This window comes from Eumetopias jubatus, unplaced genomic scaffold (assembly GCF_037043125.1).
Source record: "Eumetopias jubatus isolate StellerSeaLion01/CBP00866 unplaced genomic scaffold, mEumJub1_p1.0 scaffold_9, whole genome shotgun sequence".
In the NCBI taxonomy this organism is placed as follows: domain Eukaryota; kingdom Metazoa; phylum Chordata; class Mammalia; order Carnivora; family Otariidae; genus Eumetopias; species Eumetopias jubatus.
This window is the reverse complement of record NW_028274815.1, coordinates 30,745,767-30,766,313: the sequence shown is the minus strand read 5'-3', so window position 1 is coordinate 30,766,313 and position 20,547 is coordinate 30,745,767. Positions and strand designations below refer to the sequence as shown.

The following is a 20,547-nucleotide window of genomic DNA, read 5'->3' as shown; positions in this document are numbered from 1 at the left end:
AGTGACAACTCACTGTATTATTCTGACATTGTACTTCAGCTGAGAAAGAGGTTGTTGAGGCAGGACCAAAAGCCAAGGAAATCAATGGAGTTTGCAAACAAGTCAAAAGAACAAAGATTCAGGTGAGTACATGAGAATCTAAAGCCATTCTTTTATTACCTACCCTCAAAATATCTCCTGCGAGGGTACCCCTGCCTGGGCCCAGTTCCACCAGTTGGAAAGCTGCATTTTTCCCAGTAGCCATCCATTCACTAATGAACCATATACCTAGCAGCTGTAACAAGGAAAAAAACTACCCTGAAGTATTATAAAATATAAAAGTATACAATATAAAACTCAACATAAATACATACTTCATGCCAGAAAGCAAAATGTTTGCAAACAATGTATGTATGTATGTTACTTAATATGTACGTGTATGTATGCACACCCAGGAGCGTCACAGAGACTACATTACAGAAGACACCACTTAGAAAGCTTAGTAACAGGAGGAAACAGTTAAAAGGCAGTCCCCCTGTAAGAGGTCTCCTAACACAGGTAGGAGGATCTCACTCACAGGAAGCTGCCAGTCTTTGAAGGCAAAGAAACACATGGAATAGATTATGCCACTTCTTCATGTTCATATGAGTTCAATAATTATGTGGCTTTTTAGGCATAATTAACATTTTTTAATACCTAGATTCTACTTCCTTTTGTGTACTATTTCCTATATCTAAATTTATCAAGGGGTTTTTATGCGGAAATCAACGAACTAGAATTCCTAAGAATTATTCAGAATTTCTCCCAGGGGGACTTCTAACTATGGTGCAATCTTGGGCAGGGGCTGTAGAGTGTGTCTCTCCCCGCTAACGCCTTAGTGTTTTGCATCTTTTCTCTCTTATCTCTCTCTTTCCTCCATTGCTCTCTATTCCTTCAGCATGATTAAAAATGAAAACTAAAAAAAAGAAAAAAGAAAGAAAACCTGAATCACAAAAACAAAGCTGTAAAACGCTGTATTACAGAAGAATACAACTTGATCTGCTTTCATTTACAGTTTACATTTAATATTACCTCCCCAAAGATCTGACTTATTTCCGGTGAAGTAATGAAATCTCCTTTTTCTCCTAGCATGTCACGATACACATAATATCCCTGAGTAAAAAGAGAAAGTAGAGAAAACAAATTAACTTTCAAATGAGGCTTTTAAACCACCCCTCCAAAATCTTACATGATGTATACAATAACATAATCATTTGGTAAGAAAGTTCTCTCTTCTAAATAAACAAGATAAACACAGTAACTTAACCTAAACTTTACAAAGTGCCAGTCACGTTGCAGAACAGGCAGAAACATGACCACTCCTTGACCATAAAGGCAAAAGCCATGCCATGTCCATCTTCACATCCCACATCTTCCCGCCCCACCCTGCTCCCCAACCCAAAACAGTAAGACCCTGCCTGCCCGTCCCTCCAGCCTCCTCTCCCAAATGCTCAGTTTCAAATTAGCCCCACCTGGTGACGTCAGTGGTGATGTTGCTTGACCTATGTGCTCGTTATGTGGGAGTGTTCACTTTGTGAAAATTCATGAAGCTATGTACCTGTGATTTATGCATTTTGATAAATGAATATTTATATCTCCGTAATTTTTTTTTAATTAGCCCTGCTTGTCCATACATCCATGCCATTGCAAATGCTCTCCTTTCTCCCTGGCAATCTTATACTCAATAAAATTGAATCTGCCCAAATGCCACCTTCCCTAACCTCCTCCTCCAGCCCTCCAACCCCAGACTAACTGCACTGCTCCTTTTTATGTGTTAATTTATTTATATGTCTGTGCTCTTCACCAAGAGGCATAGTTACTTTGGGAAGAGGACCATCTTATTTACCGTCCTATCCCAAGTTTTAGCATACTGTCTAAACTTCAAGACATACTCAAAAATTCTTTGTTAAAAAATTCCCTATGCTCCTCAAGCCCCTTCCTCCACCACTTTACTTAGCAGGTGACCTAGACTCCTGCCCATAAAGGAAGTAAAGAATGTTATAAAATAGCATTTACTCAGCTTCCTGACCCGACCTGGCCTCCACCTGCTCCCATTCATTGCTCAGAACTCAAGATGAAATGCCTTTACCTTCTGCTCTTATCCAAACCTAATCCCGCCACCTGTGCTCTGGATCATCGCCTCTCCTCACACAGCTCTCATGGGCCAGGATCTCGTTACCACCCCCTTCTCTAACAGCTTTAACTTCCCTCTCTCAGCAGCAGAAATATACTTCAGTTACTCCCATGTAAAAAAAAAAAAAAAAAAAAAAATTGTTCTCATTTCATACAGCATCTCCTCTCTAGCTTTTCTCTTTCCCTTCATACATGAACGTTTCAGTGGTGTTTTTGTGGCACGTTATGAATCACTCTGGTAGATGAAGACTATGTATCTCTTCATAGAATGTTTTTAAATGCAGGACTTAAAACACACAGGATTACCCCTCCCTCCAAAAAACTGAAAAACATTCATCCAGTATTTAAAAAACAAACTTGTGATATAGCAACATATATGCATCCTTATAAATACATTAACAAAGCTAAGCCTGAGGTCTAATAAGTAACAAAGTTTTAAAGTACGAAAGAACACAATGTATTTTGAGATACCTATGATCACTATTGGTATATGACAATATCAGTGATTTCCATGGATGCTAAAATCATTGGTATTACTGATGCCAGTGATTATTTCCTATGTTCATAATAAGAGAAATGCTAAATTTCAGTTACAGGCTAATGGGGAAATGCAAATTAAAACCATGAGATATCCCTCATGCCTATTAGAAAGGTCACCATTAAAAACACAAGAAACAACAAATGTTGGTGTAGACCCTCTTATACACAAGGCAACTACTTTCAAGACCAGAAGACGTAGCTGATTTACCTAATACATAGATAAAAACACAGAGTTAAACAAAATGAGTGGATAGAGGACTATGTCCCAAATGAAAGAATAAGACAAAAATCACAGAAAAAGAGCTAAATGAAACTGAGATAAGCAATATTCCTGATAAAGAGTTCAAAGTAATGGTGATAAAGCTACTCATCAGACTTGAGAAAAGAGTGAATGAATGCAGGAAAAACTTCACAAAGAGCTAGTAAATATTCAAAAGAACCAGTCAGAGTTGAAGAATATAACTAAAATGAAAAAACACTAGAAGGAATCAACAGATTAGAGGATGCAGGACAGATTAGCAATCTGAAAGGGTAAAGAAAAGCAAACAAGCTGAACAGCAAAAAGAAAAAAGAATTTAAAAAATGAGAATAAGTTGAAGGAACTCAGCAACATCTTCAAGCATTAAGAGCATTCACATTTTTAGGGATACCATACCAGAAGGCTGAGAGAGAGGGGGGCAAAAAAACTTATTTAAAAAAGTAATAGCTGAAAACTTCCCTAATATGGGGAAGAAACCAGACATCCAGACCCAGGAAGCACAGAGAACCCCTAACAAGATGAACCCAGGGAGGTCCACGAGACACAAAATAATTAAAATGGCAAATGATAAAGAGACAATCTTAAAAGGAGCAAGAGAAAACAGTTATAAACAAGGGAAATCCCATAAGGCTATGAACTTATTTTTCAGCAGAAACTTTGAAGGCCAGAAAGGAATGATTTTAAGGCACTGATATTAAAAGCATTGAAAGAAAAAAGCCTCAAGAAAGACTACTCTACCCAAGCAAGATTATCATTCAGACTAGAAGGAAAGACAAAGAGTTTACCAGACAAGTTAAAGGAGTTCATCACACCAAACTAGCCTGACAAGAAATGTTAAAGGGAATCCTCTGAATGGGAGGAAAAAAAAAAGTGGGGGGCATAACTAAAAGGAAATTACAAAAGCAAAAAATTTCATAGGCAAGAGCAAACATATACCAAAGATAATAGATTCATTTATTACAAAGACACGATCAAGATTAAAACACAAAAGGAGTAAAATCAATTATATGTACAAAAATTAGTTGAGAGATACACAAAATTAAAAGATGCAAAATATGAGAGAGGAGCAAGATGGCAGACGAGCAGGAGAACTAAATTTTGTCTGGTCCCAGGAATTCAGCTACATAGGTATCAAACCATTCTGAACAACTACAAACTCAACAGGAGATCGAACAAAAGAATAGCAGCAACTCTCTGAACAGAAAAGCAACCCACTTTCTGGAAGGTAGGACGTGTGGAGAAGTGAATCTGCGGCAATATTCGGGAAGACAGACCAGAGGGAGAGGGAGCCTCCGTCAGCTGGCTACCGGCAAGTAATAGAGCAGTGGAGCACAAAATTGGAACTTTTAGAAGTCTGCTCTGCTGAGGGACATCGCTCCAGTGGCTGAGCAGGAGGTGGAACTATCGCTGGGAGAGTGTGGTCTCAGGATCCTCAGGGTCACAGAAAGACCGGGGTGCCTGAGTGCGGCAGAGCTCCTGGGTATCAGAGCAGAGAAGCTGGCTGCAGAGACAGAGCCTAGGCACAGGCTCTCAGCTCGGGGTTGCCATAAACTGTGATCGGTGACAGTCGGGCCACTACTCTTCCAGCAGGGACCCAACAAGCGGCACATCCAGGGAGACTCCCCTTCCTCCCCAGGGAGGAGTGGCTTGGGAGCACACCGCAGGAACCTGCTGGGTTTGGAGACTCCAAACAGGGTCATGTGCCAGAGATAGAAACGCTCAGTCACAGGCCAGGCGAGCATGGGGTGTGACTGGAGACCAGGGAGAAAGGAGTGATTGACTGCTTTTCTCTGGGGGCTTACTGAGGAGTGGGGCCCCGAGTTCTCAGCTCCTCCAGAGCGGAGACTGGGAGGCCGCCATTTTCATTCTCATCCTCCAAAGCTGTACGGAAAGGTTTCAGGGAACAAAAGCTCCCGAGAGCAAACCCGAGCAGATTACTTAGCCCAGCCCCCAGCAAGGGAGGGGCAATTCCGCCACTGGCAAAGACATTGGAGAATTATGACAACAGCCCCCCCACCCCCCCCCGGGAAGATCAGCAAGAACGTTCAACCAAGACCAAGTTTACCGATCAATGAGAATTGCAGAACTCCAGCACTAGGGGAATACAGCACATAGAATTCATGGATTTTTCCCCCATGATTCTTTAGTCCTTCAAAGTTAATTTTTCAAATTTTCTTTATTTTCTTTCTTTTTCTATTTTTTTTAATTTTTTTCCTTTTAACCAACATCTTATCAATTCGTTTTTCTAAAATCTATTTTTAAGTTTCATTCTTAGAGTCATATTCCATCCCTTCATTGTAGTTAACCTTAATTTTTGTGTGTGTATATATATATGTGTGTATGTGTGTATATATATATATAAGTTGTTTTCTCTTTAAAATTTTGGGATACAGTTTCTTCTAACAGACCAAAATATACCCTAAATCTCTAGTGTATGGCTTTGTTCTAGTCTCCTGCCTGATCACATTCTCCTCCCCCCTTTTTTTATTTTTCTTCTTTCTTTTTTCAACCAACTTCTTATCAATTCCTTTTATAAAATCTTTCATAATTTTCATCTTTACAGTCAGATTCCATCCCTTCATTGTATTTACCCTTATTTTTGTACATATATAAGTTTTTCTTTCTTTAAAATTTTGGGAGGCAGTTTCTTCTCACAGACCAAAATACACCCAAAATCTAGTGTTTGGCACTAATCTATTCACCAGCCTGATCATACTTTTTTTTCTTTCCCTTTCTTTTCCCCCTGGTTTCAGGTCTCTTCAGATTTGTTTAGTGTATATTTTTCTGGGGTCATTGTTACCCTTTTAGCATTTTGTTCTCTCATTCATCTATTCTCCTCTAGACAAAATGACAAGATGGAAAAACTCACCTCAAAAAAAGAAAGAACAAGAGGCAGTACTGACTGCCAGGGACCTAATCAATACGGACATTAGTAAGATGTCGGAACTAGAGTTCAGAATGACGATTATAAAGATACAACAGGGCTTGAAAAAAGCATGGAAGATACTAGAGAATCCCTTTCTGGTGAAATAAAAGAACTAAAATCTAACCAAATCGAAATCAAAAAGGCTATTAATGAGATACAATCATAAATGAAGGCTCTAACTGCTAGGATAAATGAGGCAGAAGAGAGAATTAGCGACATAGAAGACCAAATGATGGAGAATAAAGAAGCTGAGAAAAAGAGTGAGAAGCAACTACTAGATCACGAGGGCAGAATTCAAAAGATAAGTGATACCATAAGACGAAACAACGTTAGAATAATTGGGATTCCAAGAAGAAGAAAGAGAGAGAGGGGCAGAACACATACTGGAGCAAATTATAGCAGAGAACTTCCCTAATTTGGGAAAGGAAACAGGCATCAAAATCCAAGAGGCACAGAGAACCCCCCTCAACATCAATAAAAAATAGGTCAACACCCTGACATCTAATAGTAAAACTTACAAGTCTCAGAGAAAAAGAGAAGATCCTGAAAGCAGCTCGGGACAAGAGGTCTGTAACCTACAACAGTAGAAACATTAGACTGGCAACAGACCTATCCACAGAGACCTGGCAGGCCAGAAAGGGCTGGCATGATATATTCAGAGCACTAAACGAGAAAAATATTCAGCCAAGAATACTATACCAAGCTAGGCTGTCACTGAAAATAGAAGGAGAGATAAAAAGCTTCCAGGACAAACAAAAACTAAAAGAATTTGCAAACACCAAACTAGCCCTACAAGCAATATTGAAAGGGGTTCTCTAAGCAAAGAGAGAGCCTAAAAGTAACAGACCAGCAAGGAAGAGAGACAATATACAGTAACAGTCACCTTACAGGCAATACAATGGCACTAAATTCGTATCTTTCAATAGTTACCCTGAATGTAAATGGGCTAAATGCCTCAATCAAAAGACACAGGCTATCAGACTGGATAAAAAAATAAGACCCATCAATATGCTGTCTGCAAGAGACTCATTTTAGACCCAAAGACACCTTCAGATTAAAAGTGAGGGGAGGGGAACCATTTACCATGCTAATGGACATCAAAAGACAGCTGGGGTGCCAATCCTTATATTAGACAAATTAGATTTTAAACCAAAGACTATAATAAGAGATGAGGAAGGACACTATATCCTACTTAAAGGGTCTATCCAACAAGAAAATTTAACAATTATAAATATCTATGCCCCTAACATGGGAGCAGCCAATTATATAAGCCAATTAATAACAAAAACAAAGAAACACATCGACAACAATACAATAATAGTAGGGGACTTTAACACCCCCCTCACTGAAATGGACAGATCATCTAAGCAAAAGGTCAACAAGGAAATAAAGGCTTTAAATGACACACTGGACCAAATGGACTTCACAGACATATTCAGAACATTCCATCCCAAAGCAACAGAATACACATTCTTCTCTAGTGCCCATGGAACATTCTCCAGAATAGATCACATCCTAGGTCACAAATCAGGTCTCAACCGGTACCAAAAGACTGGGATCATTCCCTGCATATTTTTAGACCACAATGCTTTGAAACTAGAACTCAATCACAAGAGGAAAGTCAGAAAGAACTCAAATACATGGAGGCTAAAGAGCATCCTACTAAAGAATGAACTGGTCAACCAGGAAATTACAAGAATTAAAAAAATTCATAGAAACAAATGAAAATGAAAACACAACTGTTCAAAATCTTTGGGATACAGCAAAGGCAGTCCTAAGAGGAAAGCAGATAGCAATACAAGCCTTTCTCAAGAAACAAGAAGAGTCTCAAATACACAACCTAACTATACACCTAAAGGAGCTGGAGAAAGAACAGCATATAAAGCCTAAAACCAGCAGGAGAAGAGAAATAATAAAGATCAGAGAAGAAATCAATGAAATAGAAACCAAAAGAAGAGTAGAACAGATCAATGAAACTAGGAGCTGGTTCTTTGAAAGAATAAGATTGATAAACCCCTGGCCAGACTTATCAAAAAGAAAAGAGAAATGATCCAAATAAATAAAATCATAAATGAAAGAGGAGAGATCACAACCAACACCAAAGAAGTAAAAACAATTATAAGAACATATTATGGGCCATTACATGCCAGCAAATTAGACAATCTGGAAGAAATGCATGCATTCCTAGAGACCTACAAACTACCAAAACTGAACCAGGAAGAAATAGAAAACCTGAACAGACTCATAACCAGTAAGGAAATTGAGACAATAATCAAAAATCTCCCAACAGGAGCCCAGGGCCAGATGGCTTCCCAGGGGAATTCTACCAAACATTTAAAGAAGAATTAATACCTATCCTTCTGAAACTGTTCCAAAAAATAGAAATGGAAGGAAAACTTTCAAACTCATTTTATGAGGCCACCATTACTTTGATCCCAAAACCAAAGACCCCATCAAAAAGAATTACAGACCAATATCCCTGATGACCATGGATGCAAAAATTCTCACCAAAATACTAGCCAATAGGATCCAACAGTACATTAAAAGGATTATTCACCATGACCAAATGGGATTTATTCCTGGGCTGCAAGGTTGCTTCAACAACTGCAAATCAATGTCATACAATACATTAATAAAAGAAAGAACAAGAACCATAAGATCCTCTCAGTAGATGCAAAAAAAGCATTTGACAAAATGCAGCATTCTTTCTTGATTAAAATTCTTCAGAGTGTAGGGATAGAGGGTACATACCTCAATATCATAAAAGCCATCTATGAAAAACCCACAGCGAATATCATTCTCAGTGGAGAAATTACTGAAAGCTTTCCCCCTAAGGTCAGGAACACGGCAGGGATGTCCACTATCACCACTGCTATTCAACATAGTATTAGAAGTCCTAGCCTCAGCAATCAGACAACAAAAAGAAACAAAGGCATCTGAATCTGCAAGAAGAAGTCAAACTCTCACTCTTTGCAGATGATATGGTACTTCATGTGGAAAACCCAGAAGACTCCACCCCAAAACTGCTAGAACTCATACAAGAATTCAGTAAAGTGGCAGGATATAAAATCAATCCACAGAAATCAGTGGCATTTCTAATCACTGGCATTTCCAACAACAAGACAGAAGAAAGAGAAATTAAGGAGTCGATCCCATTTACAATTTCACCCAAAACCATAAGATACCTAGGAATAAATCTAACCAAAGAGGCAAAGAATCTGTACTCAGAAAACTATAGAATACTCACGAAAGAAATTGAGGAAGACACAAAGAAATGGAAAAACGTTCCATGCTCATGGATTGGAAGAACAAATATTGTGAAAATGTCTATGCTACCTAGGGCAATCTAAACATTTAATGCAATCCCTATCAAAATACCATCAACTTTTTTCTAAGAATGGAACAAATTATCCTAAAATTTGTATGAAACCAGAAAAGACCCCGTAGCCAGAGGAATGTTGAAAAAGAAAAACAAAGCTGGCGGCATCACGATTCCAGACTTCAAGCTCTATGACAAAGCTGTAATCATCAAGACAGTATGGTACTGGCACAAAAACAGACACATAGACCAATGGACCAGAATAGAGAGCCCAGAAATGGACCCTCAACTCTATGGTCAACTGATCTTCGACAAAGCAGGAAAGAATGTCCAACGGAAAAAAGTCTCTTCAACAAATGGTTTTGGGAAAATTGGACAGCCACATGCAGAAGAATGAAACTGGACCATTTCCTTACATCACACACAAAAATAGACTCAAAATGGATGACAGACCTAAATGTGAGACAGGAATCCATCAACATCCTAAAGGAGAGCACAGGCAGCAACCTCTTTGACCTCAGCCGCAGCAACTTCTTCCTAGACACATCGCCAAAGGCAAGGGAAGCAAGGGCAAAAATGAACTACTGGGACTTCATCAAGATAAAAAGCTTTTTGCACAGCAAAGGAAACAGTCAACAAAACCAAAAGACAACTGACAGAACAGGAGAAGATATTTGCAAATGACGTATCAGATAAAGGGCTAGTATCCAAAATCTATAAAGAACTTATCAAACTCAACACCCAAAGAATAATCCAATCAAGAAATGGGCAGAAGACATGAACACACATTTCTGCAAAGACATCCAAATGGCCAACAGACACATGAAAAAGTGCTCAACATCGCTTGGCATCAGGGAAATCCAAATCAAAACCTCAATGAGATACCACCTCACACCAGTCAGAATGGCTAAAATTAACAAGTCAGGAAACGACAGATGTCGCCGGGGATGCAGAGAAAGGGCAACTCTCCTACACTGTTGGTGGGAATGCAAGCTGGTGCAGCCACTCTGGAAAACAGTAAGGAGGTTCCTCAAAAAGTTGAAAATAGAGCTGCCCTATGACCCAGTAATTGCACTACTGGGTATTTACCCCAAAGATACAAATGTAGTGATCCAAAGGGGTACGTGCACCCCAATGTTTACAGCAGCAATGTCCACAATAGCCAAACTATGGAAAGAGCCAAGATGTCCATCAACAGATGAATGGATAAAGAAGATGTGGTGTGTGTGTGTTTATGTATATATACACACACACATATATACACAATGGAATATAATGCAGCCATCAAAAAAACGAAATCTTGCCATTTGCAACAGCGTGGATGGAACTAGAGGGTATTATGCTAAGCGAAATAAGTCAATTAGAAAGACAAGTATCATATGATCTCACTGATATGAGGAATTTGAGAAACAAGACAGAGGATCATAGGGGAAGGGAGGAAAAAATGAAACAAGATGAAACCAGAGAGGGACTCTTAATCTCAAGAAACAAACTGAGGGTTGCTGGAGTGGTGGGGGGTAGGAGGGATGGGGTGGCTGGGTGATGGACACTGGGGAGGGTATGTGCTATGTTGAGCGCTGTGAATTGTGTAAGACTGATGAATCACAGACCTGTACCTCTGAAACAAATAATACATTATATGTTAAAAAACAATAAAAAAGAAAAAGATAGTAGGAAGGGAAAAATGAAGGGGGGTAAATCAGAGGGGGAGACCAACCATGAGAGACTATGGACTCTGAGAAAGAAACTGAAGGTTTTAGAGGGAAAGGGGGTGGGGGGATGGGTTAGCCTGGTGATGGGTATTAAAGAGGGCACATTCTGCATGGAGCACTGGGTGTTATATGCAAACAATGAACCATGGAACACTACATCAAAAACTAATGATGTAATGTATGGTGACTAACATAAAATAAAAATTTAAAAAAGTGGACATTGTGCTCAGCTAAAAAAAAAATAAAAGATGGAAAATATGACATTATGTACATAAAATGTGGAGGGAGGAGTAAAAATTTAGTGCTTTTAGAATATGCTCAAACTTTAGCCACATCAACTTAATATAGACTATTATACACATAGAATGTTATATATGAACACAATAGTAACCACAAATCAAAACCTATAATAGATACACAAAAAATGAAAAGAATCCAAGCATAACACTTAAGAGTCAACAACCCACAATGAAAGATAGCAAAAGAGAGGAACAGAGAATAACTACAAAAACAAATAGAAAATGATGAATAAAATGGCAATAAGTATATATATATCTATCAGTAATTACTTTAAGTATAAGTGGACTGAGAGTTCCAATCAAAAGACACAGGGTGACTAAATGGATAAAAAAACAAGACTTTTCTATATGCTACCTACAAAAGATTCACTTCAGACCTAAAGACACATACAGACTGAAAGTGAAGAAATCAAAGATATTTCATGCAAACAGAAGCAAAAAAAAAAAAAAAAAAAAGGCCAGAATAGCAATCCTTTTATCAGACAAGGCAGACTTTAAAACAAAGACCACAGGAGGCACCTGGGTGGCTCACAAGGTTAAGCATCTGCCTTAGTCTCAGGTCATGATCTCCAAGTCCTGGAATTGAGCCCCACATCGGGCTCCCTGCTCAGCAGGGAGTCTGCTTCTCCCTCTTCCTCTGCCTCTCCCCACTGCTCCTGCTCTCTCTCATTCTGTATCTGTTTCAAATGAATTAAAAAAAAAAAAAAAGACCACAGGAAGAAACAAAGGGCATTACATAATGGAAAAGGGAGCAATCCAACAAGAGGATATAACTGTAAATATAGACGCACCCAACACAGGAGCACCTAAATACCTAAAGCAAATAAAAGGAGAAACAGTAATATAATAACAGTAAGAGATGTTAACACCCCACTTACAACAATGGATAGATGAACCAGATAGAAAATTAACAAGGAAACAATGGCTTCAAAAGACACATTAGATCAGATAGACCTAACAGATATACACAGAATATACCATCCAAAACCAGCAGAATACACATTCAAGTGCACATGGAACATTCTCCAGGACAGATCACGTATTAAACCAAAAAACAAGTCTCAATAAATATAAGAATACTGGAATCAAACATCTTTTCCAACCATAACAGTATGAAACTAGAAATCAATTACAAGAAATACCTGGAAAAACAAACACATGGAGGCTAGAAATATGCAACCAAAAAACCAATAGGTCAATGAAGAAATCAAAGTAAAATAAAAAAATACATGGGGAGAAATGAAAATGAAAACACAACAGTCCAAGATCTTTGGGATGCAGCAAAAGTAGTTCTAAGAGGAAAGTTTATAGTGATAGGCTTACCTCAACAAACAAGAGAAATCTCAAAACAATCTAACCTTACACCTAAAGGAACTAGAAAAACAAAGCACAAAGTTAATAGAAAGAGAAAGAAATAGTAAGTATTTGAGGAAAAATAAATGAAACAGAGACTAAAGAAGCAATATAAAAGATCAATGAAATCAAGAGCTGGTTCTTTAAAAAGATCAACAAAAATGATAGACATTAAGCCAGACTCATCAAGAAGGAAAAAAAAAGACTTAAATAAAATCAGAAATGAACAAGGTAAAATAACACCACAGAAATAAAGAATTATAAGAGAATTCAATATATTGGGGAGCCTGGGTGACTCAGCTGGTTAAGTGTCCAACTCTGGATTTCAGCTCAGGTCATGATCTCAGGGTCATGATATGGAGCCCTGCATTGGGCTCTGCTCTGGGTGTGAGGCCTGCTTAACTGCTTTAGATTCTCTCCCTCTTCCAGTTTCCCCCCCACCCCCCCACTCATGCTCTCTAAATACAGAATACTATAAAAATTGCCCAACAAACTGGGCAACCTAGAAGAAATGGATAATTCCTAGAAATACAGAAACTTCCAAAAGTGAATCAGGAAGAAAATAGAAAATTTGAAGACTGATTACTAGTAACAAAACTGAACTGACAATCAAAAAACTCCCAACAAACGAAAGTCCAGGACCAGATGGCTTCACAGGTGAGTTCTACCAAACATTTAAAGACAAGTTAACACCTATTCTTCTCCATAAAAAAAAAAAAACCTTCAAATTCATTATACAAGCAGAACATTATCCTGATACCAAAACTGGACAAAGACATTGTGAACATATATGCAAAGATCTTCAACAACGTATTAGCAAACTGAATTCAACTGTACATCAAAAGGTCATTCACCATGATCAAATGGGATTTATTCCAGGAACATGGGTGATTCAATATTCACCAATTAATCAATGTGATACATCACATTAACAATAGGAAGGATAAAAAACATATGATTATCTCAATAGATGCAGAAAAAGCATTTGGCAAATACACCTGTTCATGATAAAAACTCTCAACAAAGTGGGTTTACCTATTTATTTTTTTTTGAGAGAGAGCATACAAGTGGGGCGAGGGACAGAGGGAAAGGGAGAGAGAGACTCTTAAACAGGCTCCACACCCTCCATGGAGCCCAATGTGGGGCTCGATCTCACGACCCCAAGATCATGACTTGAGTCAAAATCAAGAGTCACTTAACTGACTGAGCCAACCAAGCGCCCTCAAGAAAGTGGGTTTAGGGGCACCTGGGTGGCTCAGTTGGTTAAGCGACTGCCTTCAGCTCAGGTCATGATCCTGGAGTCCCGGGATCGAGTGCCGCATCGGGCTCCCTGCTTGGCAGGGAGTCTGCTTCTCCCTCTGACCCTCTTCCCTCTCGTGTTCTCTATCTCTCATTCTCTCTCTCTCTCTCTCTCTCTCAAATAAAATCTTTAAAAAAAAAAAAAAAAGAAAGTGGGTTTAGAGGGAACACACCTCAACATAATAAAGGCCATATATAACAAACCCACAGCTAACATACTTAACAGTGACAAACTGAAAGTGTTTCCTCTAAGTTCCCAGAAACAAGACAAGGATGTCCACTTGCACTACTTATATTCAACATAGTACTGGAAGTCCTAGCTGCAGCAATCAGACAAGAAATAAAAGCCATTCAAATTGTTAAGAATGAAGTAAAACTGTCACTATTTGCAGATGACATGACACTCTATGTAGAAAATCCTAAAGACTCTACCAAAAAGCCATTAGAAAAATGAATTTAGTAAAGTTACAGAATATAAAATTAGTATACAGATACCTGTTGTGTTTTAATATGCTAACAAGAAAGTAGCAGAAAGAGAAATTAAAAAAACAATCCCATTTACAAATGCACCAAAGAGAATAAAATGCCTAGGAATAAATTTAACCAAGGAGGTGAAAGACCTATAATCTGAAAACTGTAAGACATTGATGAAAGAATTGAAGACAACATAAGTGGACAGATAAACCATGCTGATGGATTGAAAGAATATTGTTAAAATGTCCATACTACCCAAAGCAATCTATAGATTCAACGCAATCCTATCAAAATGCCAATAGCATTTTTCACACAACTAGAACAAATCCTAAAATTTGTATGGAACCACAAAAGACCTTGAATAGCAAAAGGAATCTTGAGAAAGAACAATGCTGGAGATATCACAATCCCAGATTTCAAGATATACCACAAAGCTGTATTAACCAAAACAGAAATGGTACTGCACAAAAATAGACACATAGATCAATGGAACAGGAGAGCCCAGAAAATAAACCCAAGCTTACATGGTTCATTAATCTATGTCAAGTGAGGCCAGAATATATAATGGGGAAAAACAGTCTTTCCAATAAATGGTGTTGGGAAAACAAATGGACAGCTACATGCAAAAGAATGAAACTGAACCCTTTTCTTACACCATACACAAAAATAAACTCAAAATGGATTAAAGACCTAATGTGAAACCTGAAACCATAAAAATCCTCAAAGAAAACATAGGCAGTAATCTTCTGGACATCAGCCTGAGCAACATATTTACAAATATGTCTCCTTAGGCAAGGAAAACAAAAGCAAAAATTCTACTGGGACTACAACAAAAGACAAAGCTTTTGCACAGCAAAGGAAACCATCAACAAAAAAAAAGGCAGCTTACTGAACGGAAGAAGATTATCTGCAAATGTTGTATCTGATGAGGCATTATCTAAAATATATAAAGAATTTATACAACTTATCACCAAAAAAAATCCCCCAAAAATCTAATAAAAAATGGGCAGAGGGGGGCGCCTGGGTGGCTCAGTTGGTTAAGTGTCCAGCTCTTGATTTCAGCTCAGGTCATGATCTCAGAGTCATGAGATTGAGCCCTATGTTGGGCTCTACACTGGAGCCTGCTTAAGATACTCCCTCTTCCTCTGCCTTACTTCCCCCCACTGCAAGCACATGCCTATGCTCTCTCTTAAAAAAAAAAAAAAAAAAAAAAGAGGAACTGAATATTTTTCCAAAGAAGACATTCAGATGCCCAACAGACACAAGAAAAGATTCTCAACATCACTAATCATCAGGGAAATGCACATCAAAACCACAAGGTCACCTCACACCTGTAAGAATGATTAATATAAAAAAAGATAATAAAAAACAAGCATTGACAAGGATGTGGAAAAAAGGGAACCCTTATGTACTGTTCATGGGACTATAAATGATGCAGCCACTATGAAAAACAGTATGGAAGTTCCTCAAAAATTTAAAAATAGACCTATCATATGGTCTAGTAATTCCACTACTGGATATTAACCCAAAGAAAATGAAAAAACTGATTCAAAAAGATAAATGCAACCCTATGTTTACTGCATTATTTACAATAGCCAAGATATGGAAGCAACCCAAGTATCTATCAATATATGAATGGATAAAGATGTAGTATTAAAAAAAAAAGATGTGGTATATATATACACACACACACACACCCCCAATGGAATATTACTCATAAATCTTACCATTTATAACAACATCGATGGACCTAAAGGGTATTATGCTAAGTGAAATAAGTCAGATGGAAAAAAAACAAATACCACATGATTTCACTTACATGTGGAATCTGAAAAAACAAAACAAACAAAACCCCAGACTCTTAAATACAGAGAACAACTTGTAGTTGCCAAAGGGGAAGTGAATGGATGGGTGGATGGCAATACAGGTGAAGGGGATTTTAAGAACTTCCAGTTACAAAATAAATAAGTCACAGAGATGAAAAGTACAGCATACAAAACATATTCAATAATATTGTAACATTGTATGGTGTCAGATGGTGACTACCACTTATTGTGGTAAGCAGTGAGTATACAGAATTGTCAAATCACTATGTTGCACACATGAAACTAATATAACACTGTATGTCAACAATACTTAAATAATTTATTTTTAATGAGAAAAAAGTTGTGGTATACATACACACACAATGGAATGTTATTCAGGCATAAAAAAATGAAATCTGCCTTTTGTGACAACATGGATGAAACTTCAAGGCATTATGCTAAGTGAAATCAGAGAAAGACAAGTACTATAGTATTCACTCATATGTGGAATCTTAAAAAAAAAACAAAAACAAAAACTCGGGCACCTGGCAGGGGCTCCCAGGGAAGAGTCTGCTTCTCTCTCTGCCCCTCCCCCTGTTCATTCTCGCTCTCTCTCAAATGGATAGATAAAATCTTTAAAATAAATAAAAAAAACAAAACTCAGAGAAAAAGATATTGGACTTTTGGTTACCAGATGCGGAGGGTGGGGGGAGGGAGAATTGCAGTAAGTTGGGCAAAAAGTACAAACTTCCAGTTATATAATAACTAGTATGCATGTGATAGACAACACGATGACTCCTGCTAACATGGATGTATGATACGCAGAAAAGTCAAAGTTAATCCTGAGTTCTTACCACAAGAAAAAATTTTTCCCTTTTTTTCTTCTTATTGTACCGATATGAAAAGATGGCAGTTAACTGAACCCAGTGAGGTAATCATTTCACAATATATGCAAATCAAAGGGCGCCTGGGTGGCTTAGTGTTTTAAGTGTCTGCCTTCAGCTCAGGTAAGGCTCTCCCTGCTCAGTGGGGAGCCCGCTTTTCCCTCTCCCGCTGCAGCTCCCCCTGCTTGTGCACGCTGTCAAATAAATAAAATCTTAAAAAAAAAAAAAAAAAAAAATGGGGGGAGGGCACCTGGGTGGCTCAGATGGTTAAGCATCTGACTTCAGCTCAGGTCATGATCTCCAGGTCCTGGGATCGAGCCCCGCATCGGGCTTCCGGCTCAGCGGAGAGTCTGCTTTTCCCTCACCCTCTGCCTCCCCCTGTTTATGCTCTGTCTCTATGAATAAATAAAATCTTTTTAAAAATAAATGTTAAAAAAACCCCTCACTTCATTATATGCAAATCAAGCCATCATGCTATATGCCTTAAACTTATATAATGATGTATGCCAATTCTTTCTCAATAAAAATGGTGGGAAAAAAGTTAATGCAAATAGAGGTGTAATTTTTATTCCCATCTAACTTCAGAACCCCCCCCCCAGGTTTCTATTCAAGGATCCCTAGGTTAAGAACCTCTACTCTCAAATGGTAGCTACACTTGTGGTGAGTTATTAGCATAAGATATACTTGTCAAAAATCACTATGTTGTACAGCTGAAACTAAACTGACATCCTATCAACTGTACTTCAATTTAAAAAAAGTTTAAAAAGGGATACCTGGGTGGCTCAGTCAGTTAAGTGTCTGCCTGCGGCTCAGGTCATGATCCCAGGGTCCTAAGATCAAACCCCATGTGGGGCCCCCTGCTCAGCGGGGAGCCTGCTTCTCCCTCTCCTTCTGCTGCTCCCCCTGGTTGTGCGCTCTCTCTCTGTCAAATAAATAAATGGAATCTTTAAGGAAACAAAAGGTTAAACCAATTTTTAAGTAAAATAGAAATTAAGGCTGATTTTAAAAAGAAAAGAAAAAACAGAAAAGGAAAAAAGCCTCTACTCTAAATTCAAAGCTTAATCCTGGGTAACCTCCTGTTCTCTAAATATACTCCCCCCGATTCCTTGGATTTAAACACCATCTATACACAGATTATGAACAAATTTATATATGTATATCCAATATTTCTCAAGAACTCCAGACTTTTAAGATTTTGTCAGAGAGAGCGAGCGAGCACAAGCAGGGGGAGGGGCAGAGGGAGAAGCAGGCTCCCCACGGAGCAGGGAGCCCGATGTGGGGCTCGATCCCAGGACCCTGGGATCATGACCTGAGCTGAAGGCAGACGCTTAACCAACTGAGCCACCCAGTGTCCCAAGAACTCCAGACTCTTAGAGCCAAATGCTCACTGACTTTCTCCACCTGGATGTCATCACCAAGATGCATAAAATGCACCTGCTGATGGTTTCCCTTGCACTAACACAAAAATCTAACTTCCATGAAAGCCTTGAATGAACTGGCTCCTCTCCAAACTTCTCATACTACTTTCCTCACCATTAACCTGCCACCCCAGTCACCACCCTCCAGCCATACAATTGCCTTTCTCTTCTCTGTATGTGCCAAGACATTCCCCAGCTCAAAAACTTTTGAGCTTTCTTTCCCCTTCCTCTACTGGAAACTCACTCCCAGTTCTTCACCAGGCTGGCCCAACCCCATCCTTCAAGCCTTGGCTCAACCATCTGGCCTTTCCTGGCCACCTACCTACCTAGAGAACTTTTCCAACCCCTACTCCCACTGTACTACTTACTTTCAATCCCATCAACCTTTTTTTTTCCTTTCCTTTCCTTCAGAAGCACTTACAGCAATCTACAATTATCTTGTTTCCCTTTTTTTCTAAAGATTTTATTTATTTGCGAGAGAGAGAGAGAGCGAGCAGGAGAGGGAGATGCAGGCTCCCCGCTAATCAGGGGGCCAGATGTGGGGCTCAATTCCAGGACTCTGGGATCCTGACCTGAGCCGAAGGCAGACACTTTAAGGACTGAGCCACCCAGGCACCCGCTTCCTTGTTTATAGTTCATTTCCTCACTAGAAAAGTAAGTGCTGTGTTTCACTGTCCACTGCAGTATTCCCAGTGCCTGAGATAGTGTCTGGCACTTCTGAAGCCTCAATAAATGAATAAATGATAAGTGGACCTTCACTCTATCACAGAGATGTTTGTTATAAAATCGGTATGAAAGGATCCCTATCTTTATTAAACCTCTGGACACCACATTCAACAGCAACAAGCCAAACGCCAGAAATCCACAGATTTCACATTTCAACCCAACAAAAGGTAAAACATTCTAAAATAAAAGGACCATAGGCTTTTACCAAGTGGCTCTGCTGAGCAGACAAGGGAATCCAGGACACAGAACAAGGACAGTGCTTGATCCTGAAACAGTAGAGACCCGGACCTTCCATTCCCGAGAAGAAAACCCAGAACATGCTTCCATTGCTTGCTGATGCGATCCCAACACAGTCAACTCTCCAGGTACTAAATTCATATTTCCAGATGCCTACTGGAGATTTCCGTCTGAGTCCCATCTGCACTTCAGATTCCTATTTCGGACTGAACTCTGTCCTTCCCCTCCCTCTTAAAGCAGCTGCTGCTCTTCGTCCTGCATTTCCCTTTCCCGGAGAAATGATACTATCATCTACCATCAGCCTAGATAGGAAAGACATCCTGACCCTCATTTCCTAAATTCAGTCGGTTACACTGCCTCCTGAACGGCTTTGGATTTATTCTCCGTTCTTCATGGCACTGCCATGACCTGACCACCCCTAACCAACCACCTGACATTAATTTAGCTATCTCCAGGTCTTCGGGAGATGGCTCTTCCCCTGGAGAAGGCAGCACCACTGCCTGAGCTGAGGACCCTGGGCTTCTCCGCGCACACCCCGCCTGGCTCACACCTCACAAAGCCGCTGGAGCGGGTCTGGTCCTCGGGCTCCCCCCGTACCTTGGCAGGGTTGGTCAAGACCTCCTTCATGTACTCAGCCACAGTGATGGGGCCAGTTGCCTTGATTTTGTATATAAGATGCCGCAGCATTGGTGTCACCTGGGTTTCTGCCGGCTCTCTCCCGGAGCTGAAGTATTTCCCTCTCCAAAGACAGGGAATGACTACGAAAAACAAGTAAAGGGGACCATGAAAACATCTTAGTATTTGCAAGTGGAATCAGCCTGAGTGCTTCCGAAGCTGCTGCGTTGACTCAAGCCCGCGCGAAGCACGGACAGGGGACTCCTGGCCTGACCGCAGCACGCCCACAAGGCGCCGGCAGGCACGCACAGTGCCCACGGCCACACAGCCACTCCGGCTCTGAGGCTGGACTCGTCTGCAGCTCAGAGCCCCTCAGGGGCCCCCAACCGAGGAGGGCGCCCCAGGCGGTTTCCCGTACATCCGGAGCTCCCGCATGGCGAACGCTTACCCGCGCGAGCCGCCGCACACAGCGGCCCCAAGCCGCCCCTCGCAAGAACGCTCATGCCGAACTTCCCACGCCGCCGCGCGCG

General features: G+C 39.8%; 1 protein-coding gene across 4 annotated transcripts in view; it reads right to left on the bottom strand.

Annotated features, from left to right (window-relative positions):
• The window catches only part of NDUFAF7 (NADH:ubiquinone oxidoreductase complex assembly factor 7), a 39,196-nt gene extending 18,657 nt beyond the window's left edge, over window positions 1–20,539 (bottom strand). For 2 of the 4 annotated variants that reach the window (XM_088026392.1, XM_088026394.1), the window contains exons 1-4: window positions 20,466–20,539; window positions 20,000–20,160; window positions 1,051–1,131; window positions 164–274 (exon numbers count right to left, since the gene is read on the bottom strand). In XM_088026392.1, the coding sequence (XP_087882518.1) occupies window positions 164–274; window positions 1,051–1,131; window positions 20,000–20,160; window positions 20,466–20,520 (408 nt within the window). In that variant the 5' untranslated portion in view covers window positions 20,521–20,539. The remainder of the gene's footprint in view (window positions 1–163; window positions 275–1,050; window positions 1,132–19,999; window positions 20,161–20,465) is intronic. The other 2 variants (XM_088026393.1, XM_088026395.1) reach the window with 2 other exon arrangements.
• Between the last annotated feature and the right edge of the window lie 8 nt (window positions 20,540–20,547).